Source organism: Echeneis naucrates, chromosome 13, assembly GCF_900963305.1.
Source record: "Echeneis naucrates chromosome 13, fEcheNa1.1, whole genome shotgun sequence".
In the NCBI taxonomy this organism is placed as follows: Eukaryota; Metazoa; Chordata; class Actinopteri; order Carangiformes; family Echeneidae; genus Echeneis; species Echeneis naucrates.
Genome location: NC_042523.1, coordinates 9,779,223 through 9,789,227, shown reverse-complemented (window position 1 = coordinate 9,789,227; position 10,005 = coordinate 9,779,223). Strand labels below are relative to the sequence as shown.

The 10,005-nt window shown below is 40.9% G+C and overlaps 1 protein-coding gene across 1 annotated transcript; it reads left to right on the top strand.

The window, feature by feature from the left end:
- The first annotated feature begins 2,783 nt into the window (after positions 1 to 2,783).
- On the top strand, positions 2,784 to 9,523 carry slc13a5b (solute carrier family 13 member 5b). The gene is given in 12 exon segments (XM_029516880.1): positions 2,784 to 2,918; positions 3,965 to 4,100; positions 4,103 to 4,304; positions 4,829 to 5,064; positions 5,177 to 5,351; positions 5,553 to 5,675; positions 5,779 to 5,991; positions 6,091 to 6,171; positions 6,331 to 6,439; positions 6,835 to 6,996; positions 8,090 to 8,227; positions 8,497 to 9,523. Coding segments are annotated over 12 exon segments (1,800 nt in total). The 5' UTR covers positions 2,784 to 2,819; the 3' UTR covers positions 8,623 to 9,523.
- Positions 9,524 to 10,005: the final 482 nt, after the last annotated feature.

Below are 10,005 nucleotides of genomic sequence, written 5' to 3'. Positions count from 1 at the left end.
TTCTCTGAGAATGAGAATAACTTGCGAGCAAAAGCTTCACCTTGGATTCTACATTATATGTTGCAGCTGCAAACTTTTCATGCATGTGATTACATAATTGTAAACCAACAGAGTTTATAAAGAGCTTCCTGTCAATGTGCAACAATGTGCTTTTGTTTTTATTGTAGTCTAAGTCCTGCTGTGGTCAGTAAATGGGAAAGTATTTATGTATGGATGTTGTGTAAGTAAATTCTGGCTGGCTGTGCACGTCTTTTATTTTGGGGAGGAAATCAAGTGAACATAACACATCTTTTGAAAAGTGCAACTGATTAAGTAAAATTCTGAGTGAAAGGATTTTTTTTGACACAGCTCAGAACACCAAGTAGATTTTTCAAATCGTCAAAAAAATTTCTGTGTCCTCAAAATTGGCAAAAAATGAGTAAATGCTCCCACAGTGCGTTGTAGACTCTCAATTACAGGGATACAAATTAAAAGCTTCTTTCATCCCAGCATCCCACCAGTGCGGCATAATTACTGACAGCACTTTTACAGAAGCGCTATAGTCAAAGAACATGACATTCTTTGGCTCAGCATATCACGTTCTTTTCTCAGCAGTTTCATGGAGCTGCCAGGCAGAATGTGTTTTAGGCCCAAAGTACAGTGTTTGTTTTAGTTGAAAGCATTCCCTGCAAATATTCTGACCTTACAGTACATAAAAGGGGAGTCAACACAATGAAGCATACTGTGAATTATTTTTCCATGCACGGCTGTAACCCTGCAATAAATATAATATGTGCTCTTGAAATTTCCATCTCATTATTTCACTACAAGGTTCAGCTTCTCTGTAGGCTGAAAGAATAGCTTGCAATGAGCTGTCGCTCCCCTTTACAATAAGATAAACACACTTCATCAAGTTCATAGAGTTAAAACAAAAAGTAGACATCATGAATGTTTAAATCCATTTTCTCATTGGAATATTGTTTTAACCTGTGTCAGTGAGGAGATATCTTCTGGTTGAGAGTTACAACATGGACCAAAGGATTAGTTTTTAGCTGAAAACCACCTAAATGTAGCAGTTTATAAAGCAGTTTATATTTTCTCTTATAACGCAGCAAACCTTTTCTTATCTTACAATTCAATACATACCGTTTTTGGGAAAAACACACTCTCAAAACCTTGACCTTTGAAAGGTCTCCTCCTCTCATTAATCTATTCCCATCTATTTTGTGAAACAGATGAGACACAAGTGGTTTTAGTCATCTTTCTTTTCACCAGTAACACCTTAACAAAGAAAAAACTTGCAAGACTTAACCAGTTTATTGACAGTGACTGTGACTATCACCCACTGTTTGTTCAGCACAGTAATTTAAAAACAGAACAGCAAAATGGAACATGTCCCATGAAACAAGAATGAAATCAAGAAAAAATAGGTACAAAAAACGAAAAGTCAGGAACTGTAAGTTAAATGGTACTGACACAATGCACTTAAGAAAAATCCTGATTATTGTCTCACAAAATATGAAGGCAACTGGTAAAGCAATGCATTTTTATTAAATCTAATGGACCACTTTTGAGGACGTTACATTTTCCTCTGGCATCTTGATTTTTCCCAAATGCATTGATAACATACAATTAACAGTTCAGGCTGGGTGTTCATATTGACTCTAGGTATCTTCGTCACCTCTTGACAGTTGGGCAAATTAAATAATACACTGATTGATACTTTTAAATCAACTCAGTCTCATTTGTGGTGGCGTTTTTGTATAAATGCCCAAAATAATTAGGTCATTTCCCATTCATTATAACAGCACAATGTGAAAAATCCCAGTGTTCTAAAAGTTATAGGTGTTGTGTAGTGGGGGGAAAGTGTGTTTTAGGGGCAAGGTAAAAGAGTGGAAAAATTCAGGTTTGCAGCAACACACACGAGCATGGGGATAGTGTTTGTCAAAATAACTGTAATTAATTTAATTAGGACACATAATACAAACTGATTGTCAGATTGCAGAAATTACACATAAGTCTTCCAAAAACAGTTGATGGTTTCAACATGTTTTTAGGCAACATGCTGCCTCAGATCACAACATTGCTACATGCATTTCAGTTCAACTTGAGAAAATCAGCTTTTTTCTAGTGTTGTTTATGGCACCACACAGAGAGTTGGTGATGGAGAAAATTTGTAATATTTTACCTTTAAATTTTACTAATTAAGGCAAACGGATATAGATTTTCGATTACTTGAAGGGTGGAATAAATAGCTACTGCATCAAGGGAGATGTAATGGAAATTCAAATGAATTAAACAAGATAGTGTAAAAGTAATCATGATATAATGATACTGGGTGAGTTCCCTTGTGTATCACCGACCTGCCACTCATGAATCATTAATAGGAGAATGATAGAAATGGTCACTGACAGAGTCCTCTCCTGTATGAGGGAATGACTTCAGCAGATGAGCGCTGTCAGCAGCATGTCATGAAGTTTGCTCAGTGTAACTTCATCCTGTGTATGTGGTCTGTCTCACATGACATGATGGGAACATTAACCAGGGGCTGTGATTATGTGCTTTTTTTGGGGTTGCTTTTTATTTGGTAGGCTCTGATCACGTGGAAGATTTTTTATTTATTTATTTTTTGAATCCCTGAATAATTAATCCCTGGGTACTTTTGTTTTGGTGTGGGTGCCCCCCCCCCCTCTCTCTCCCTGTCTCTCTGTGTCTGTCTCCCTCCTCATTGTGATTCGCCTCTCCTTTATCTTCTGTGGGACTCCCCCTCCTCCTCTGCTCTGTGCCTCAAAAGCTCGGTCCATGGTGCGAAAGCCTCCTTTTCTCCGTTTTCCTGCACGATGGCATTCTTCAAATATCTCCGCTCCGTGAAGAATGAACTTATCCTCTTCTCAGCTCCTTTTCTTCTCCTTCCTCTGCCTCTGGTGATCGGGACACCGGTATGTAAATGATGCAAGATAACATTCATTTAGAGTGGACTTTATAAAGAGATAAGTCTCCCCAGTGAACATAACTGACGTGTCGGACTCACAGGATAACTAATTGGCACCGTATAGCCGAGATTACTCTACTCATACTTTCTTTCATTAACATTATTTGTAATTCATGCAGTTTACTTTTTTTTTCACATTTAGACTTTTAACTTTGGTTGCATGTTTTTTTTTTTTTTTTTTTTAGTTGGCTTTCTTTTTTGTTTGTTTGTTTGTTTGTTTTTTTAATACCCCGATGTAACTGAACCGATGCGCGAATCTAGCGCTGCCCTTTAAATGAAGCAGCCTGAGCTGGATCTCGTCTTGCACCTGTTGATGCGGCTCAGACGTGCACAGCAGCGCACCGAGAGCTAAATGGATGAGGGGCTCTCGGTCTGACGCACTCTGAAGTCCTGTTGGTTTAACTTCTTGCTGTTAACATGAAGGGTCACGTCCAGCGTGGGAACCCGGAGTCAAAGGGCTCTGTCCACGTTGCTGCCGCTGCATGTGACACACGCACATGCACAGGCTGGAAGCATGTTATGTTAAGCAGACAAGGACGCAGAACACAGACATGCTTTACTGTGACCAGAGGTGCTTTTGCTTTGGAATGATAGACGTTTAGATACATAGATAAACTTCATGTTTCATTACTTCTTTGCAAAAACTTTTTGATAAATTACAATCTACAGACAAGCAAGGCAATCTCTGTTATGTTGTGAAAAGTCTTGAATAAACAGTCACCAGTATTAATAAAGTATTAATTATGATTAGGCTGTGTCATAATATAATAGTATTGTCCAGGAAAATGAACTAGTAATTGACCTGGAACAATAGTAATGACAAGCACGCCTATCTTTACCCTTTGAACCATCATAGCATAAAAATTGCATAATGCTAATTGTCTTTGTTGGCCTTTTCAAATAGGATTTTTACTCATTTAAAATAAGTTGACAAAGAATAAGAAACATTTGGGTTTTTTTTTTGCTGGTATTCTGCTTCATGTTGTGATGCAGGAGGCAGAATGTGCCTATGTGATAATCCTGATGGCAGTGTACTGGTGCACTGAAGTGCTACCACTGGCAGTCACAGCTCTCCTGCCAGCACTCCTCTTTCCTCTGTTTGGAATCATGCAGTCCAAAGACGTAAGTAAAACAAATGCACCAGTTTGCAGAATTCAGTCACACGTGTCTCACTGTGCATCGCCCTGATGTTTCAGGTCAGCATGCAGTACCTTAAGGACACAAACTTGCTGTTTGTGGGAGGACTGATGGTTGCGATTGCTGTGGAGCACTGGAATTTACACAAGCGCATCGCCTTGAGGGTGTTGCTCTTTGTAGGTGTTCGCCCAGCGCTGTAAGTGGCTCAATTTTATGCTTTCACAGCAGATTCTCTGTCTTGCTTATCATATTTAAGGCCGTCATCAAAGCTTGTCTAATCAGCTCAGAAATCAAAATTCCCTGTGGTGATAAGGACACAGGCCTGGGGCCTTTCCCTGTCAAGTTTTCATGTTCTCCCTTTGCCTGCAAGGGTTTCCTAAGGGCACTCTAGTTTCCTCCCACAGTCCAAAGATATGCACTTCTAGGTTAATTGGTAACTCTAAGAGTGTGAATGGTTGTTTGTCTCTAAATGCCCCTGTATGATGACCCTGCAAACGACTGGCAACCTGTCCGGGGTGTACCCCACCTTCACCCAAGGTGTCAGCGGCGATTGACTCCTGTGAGCCTGACCGATAAGAACATTGTAAATAGAATGAAAAAATGTGCTTAAAATATTCCTTGCACTCAAAAATGTTAGATATTAAGAAACACTTAATAGCCCCTCATTTAATCCAAGTCCACTAACGTGTGACATGTATGTTTTTTTTATCCCACTGGCAGATTGATGTTGGGTTTTATGGGTGTGACTGCCTTCTTATCCATGTGGATCAGTAACACGGCTACCACAGCCATGATGGTGCCTATTGTCCAAGCAGTGCTGGAACAGCTCAACAACAGTGAGGCAGAAATACCTCAAATCAGCAGCTCAGAGGAGCAGATCCAAACATCAGAGAGTGACAGCAAACAGCCCCCACAGACAGAGAAACAGAGTGAGGGAGTAGGTGAGGCACAGCAAAGTACAATATTGTGTCTGTTTGGCAAAACAAGGCCTTTTTTTATAATTACTGACCTTTTCAACCCTTAAACTACTAGTAGTTATTTTTACTCTTTGCTTGTTTGAAGGGCCAGTGGTGGTGACTTTCTTGGATTCTGCAGTGGAGGCTGCCAGGCATAAGGAGGCAGCTGAAAGACGGAGGATGTGTAAAGGGATGACCCTGTGTGTTTGTTATGCTGCCAGCATTGGAGGCACCGCCACACTGACAGGAACTGGTCCCAATCTGGTGCTCAAGGGCCAGATGAACCAGTGAGTGTTCACTCTCATTTCTAGAAGGTGCTCTAATATTTGTGTGGGATTTTAGGGTCACTTTAAATAACTCTATCAGGGTTTGGTCTTGAAGGAACGTTATATATGTGTATGTGTATATGTGCTATATAAATTTGATTTGATCTGGTTTATTATCATGTTAATTCAAGTATTATATTCCCACTTGATTTTTCTTTTTAGACTGTTTCCTGAGAATGAAGATGTGATCAACTTTGCCTCTTGGTTTGGGTTTGCCTTCCCTAACATGATTCTCATGCTCACACTGGCCTGGCTTTGGCTACAGTTTGTCTTTATGGGTTTCAAGTGAGTTTGGTCTAATTACAGTGACACAGACTTGAATCAACATCAAGCGACTTTTACTGATGGATTGTAGAGGTGTTACAAAGATTTTATTTTTTTTTACCAGCTTTAAAAAGACATGGGGCTGTGGAGCTGTAAAGACTGAGAAGGAGATTGCTGCGTATAATGTGATCCGTGAGCAGCATCGTCTCCTGGGATCCATGTCCTTTGGAGAGATCAGTGTTCTGGGACTCTTCATTCTGTTGGTGGTGATGTGGTTCACAAGGGATCCAGGCTTTGTCAAGGGCTGGGCAACAGATATCTTCAACTCCAAAGCAGAGTTTGTATACAGGCTTTCAAGTCTGCACCTAGTTTTCACTCACATGCTAATGAATACACCTGCACCAAGAGTTCATCCTCTCATCCCTCCACCTCTCAGGTATGTGACAGATGCCACCGTGGCAGTCTTCATTGCTGTCCTTCTCTTCGTTCTGCCCTCTAAACCTCCACATTTCTGCTCATGGAGAGCCCGACGTTTTGACGCTGGTGAGTCATTATTGTGGAAGTATTCAGCTTATATGTTGTATTCTTTTCCTTCAACCTTTTAGAGATCAGATTGTGCAGTGATTCCACACTAACACTGAATTTCTTCTGCAAAATCTGTAGTACCCCATCAAACTGCTGGCTCAACGCCACGTCTGCTCACCTGGAAAGTTGCCCAGAAGAAGTTACCATGGGGCATTGTACTTCTTCTTGGAGGAGGTTTTGCTTTAGCCAAAGGAAGTGAAGTAAGTGACAATGACAATCATATTTTAATGGCTTAAGAGACCTACAGTTTACACATAATATGGTGGGAATACTATTACTATTACTAGTACATTTTCTTTTGGTGTCCTGAGCCAGGAGTGGAGGAGGAGATGGTCACTTGTCAAGAGCTTCAGCCATCATTATGTTCACAAGACTGAGTTTAAAACATATCCCCCTCGTCTTCATTCTCTCATGCTGAACAGCAGTGATTCATTTTCACATGAGACGGGACAGCTGGTTAGCACGCTAGGTTCACTGGAATAAAAGAATGAATCAAAATAAAGGAGAGAAATGACTGCAGATACCTCTTGTTAATCAAATATTGAAGCATAAAGTTTTACAAAAGAGTTTGACAATTTTTATTATATGTCTTTAGGAATCGGGACTCTCAAAGTGGATGGGTGATCAGATGACTCCCCTTCAAAATATCCCTCCCTGGGCAATTGCTATCATTTTGTGCCTGCTGATTGCTACCTTCACTGAATGCACGAGTAATGTGGCCACTGCCACACTCTTCCTACCTGTCTTGGCCTCAATGGTAAGTTCTCAGAAACAGCGATTAAAATGTGTTAGATGAAAAAAGGAGGAAACCAAGGCAGGAGACTGCGGGAAACAGACGGTCATGTTCAGCAGCAGTGAGGTGAAGCGCTTCCTAGTGTAGCTTCTTTTGTAATCAATTTTCCCAATGAGAGTCCAGCACTGAAACCGCTCCCAGTGGAAGCCGGCCTATTTTGCCTTGTATGGTCACCCATCTAGTTGGTCATTCAGGCTTAATATATTTGGTCCCCTTGCCTGGGCCCCTCCCCCCCATTAATAACCTGCCAAACACACCAATTCAGCCGAGAGCCTTATGATGCTGCCCACCCCGTTGCTGCTGAAGAATGGCAGCACTGTGCCTGCTAGTCAAGCACTCTAGGAAACAGCAAAGCTGGATTGCGAGAAACAGTGCCAAGCAGGGGTATTCACATAGCTGTCCACTGAAGGCAAAGCCAAGTGAGTGTGCATGGGTTCCAAGCCTCATGTGAAAACAGAGATAGGAAGAAAGAAGGCGAAAGAAAAGAGCATCGTTTCAGAGAGATGGTGCTTTGCTGGTGTCATGGTTTTGTGGGATGTTGCTTCCTGTCATCCTGTCAACTGAATCTTTATCATTTGATTTGAAGAACAAACTTTGGGAGACACGAAACACTGTCATCATGGTGACCAGATTTGCAGCCTACAGTTTAACGTAGTCTAACTATAAAATTGAAGTCTTTTCACCCGTTGTTTATTTTGAGAACCAGAAATTACTGTGCATTTGTGAACTGCTGTACTCTGAGATGTGTAATTCAGAAGTAAACTCCAGAGAGTAATGTTTTCTGCATTTTAGTAGTCTGCCATTATCGCTACATATGTAATTCTTCTTTGGTTTAGATATTATGTCTCAGCTCTAAGCTTGCAGAAATGACATCTTAATTACACCCACCTAATAAGAGTGTTCACTCTGCGCTGAATTGTACACGTTTCACTCGGAGCTGAGTCAGTGATTATGGGTGCAGAAAAAATAGCTGGCTGGTGGATTGGAGGATTCTGTGATCAAAGCTGGCTGTCATCCCGGTCTCAGACTGGTGACGGTTTCTGTGTCATTGTTGCAGTCTCAGTCCATTGGAATGAACCCACTGTACGTCATGGTGCCTTGTACTCTGAGCGCGTCATTTGCGTTCATGCTGCCGGTTGCTACGCCTCCCAACGCCATCGTTTTCTCTTATGGATACCTCAAGGTGGCTGACATGGTGAGTGTGGCAGTCGTTTGTTGTGTTTATTCCTCAAATGACATGTTGAGGTCACTTTATGGCTGCTGTTACAGTTTGTGTTATTTCTTGGCAAGAACTTCTTAGAACTTAGTAACTTCTTAGACAGATTTTGTTGCCAGAGCCAGATCGACATTTCCTAATGTTTCCAGTCTTTATGTTAAGCTATAAAGCTTACCTTTACATTTAGTACGGAGATATTGAATATACACAAAACCAAAATCTTCTTCTCTTCTGTTCTTCTCCGCCAGGCCAGGACAGGAATAGTCATGAACATCATTGGGATCCTCTGCATTACTCTGGCCATTAACACCTGGGGCAAGGCCATGTTTAACCTGGACTCCTACCCGGTTTGGGCCAATGTCACGGGGGTGTGAGCCTGGTTCTGCCGCAGACAATGATCCATGCACACCCTGCCCTCCCTATCCACAAGTGCCATACAAAGATCTATGGTCAGAGAAACAGCACAGGACCACACGGTGGACAGCATGCATCCCATTGCTGTCGAGACAAAAGCCCCACAAGGCTGGTTCTCTTTGACACCTGAGTATTGCCTGTGAAAGAAAGTGGTGATGAATATTATTTGGAAAGGAACATGAGTAGTTGAAGAGTTCAAATAAAATCTCTATTTTTCTAACTTACATTTTTACCTTTATCAAGCTATTCAGCAGATATCATATGGTGCCAATATTTATAGCCATAATTAGACAGCACATCATCCTCCAAAGCAGTCAATTCAAGAGACACCATTCATTAAATCAAGTGAATGCAACCAAAAGAAAGAGCTTGTGAGATCAAAGATGTTCTATATAGTCACATGTGGTCACATTTCAATAAAAACAGAACACAATTTGAAATATAAGAACATAATTTAGCACATTTACCCAAGTCCAGCTTTTTGGTACAGTACAGTTTTGAGATCTACTTAAAGATTTACATTTTATGCCAGTTCCACTTTATTTAACCACTTTTCAGAGGAAGCTTAGTCCTTTTTTAATGATCTGTAGTTACTAATGACTTGTAAGATTTTGCATGTAGCATTTCTTTGTAAAATATGATAAATATGTAATGATAGTTATAATGCGACAGTAAACAGTGTCTATTCTAATAAATTTGTAATAACCCTGTAAAATGACAAAGGTAGTCTTGTTTCATTCCTGTATGCCTTTGTGTCTATATTTCTTTCACTTAAGTAAACTGTTGAATACAAGAATGTTTTCTTTTAATGGAGTTATTTTATATCACAGCTGTACAACTTTTGCTTAAGTAAACTGCTTCTGCCACCACAAACTCAAAGGACTTCCTTCTTTCATCTTTTATCGCTTATACATTTCCAGGTCGTGGGGGGTGCTGGAGCTAATGCCAGCTCACATTGGGTGAGGGTGGGGTATATCCTGGACAGGTCACCGGTCCATCACAGGGCCAACACACAGAGAGAGACAGAGACCAACAACCACTCACACTCACACTCACACCTACAGACAATTTAAAGTCAGCAGTTAACCCAAACATGATGTCTTTGGACGGTGGGAGGAAACCAAAGCAGGCATGAGGAAAACATGCAAACTCCACACAGAAAGGCCCCAGGCCGGGAACTGAACCCACGACCTTCTTAACCAGCTCTAACCACTATCCTGCCATGCTGCCCTCTGAAAGTACTGTCATTGAAATTCTTTTTGCAGAAGAGTTTTGCAAAAACAGAAGTAACGAAGGATTAGGTTGAGAAAGTATGAAATCCATATCTGACTTGTACAAACATA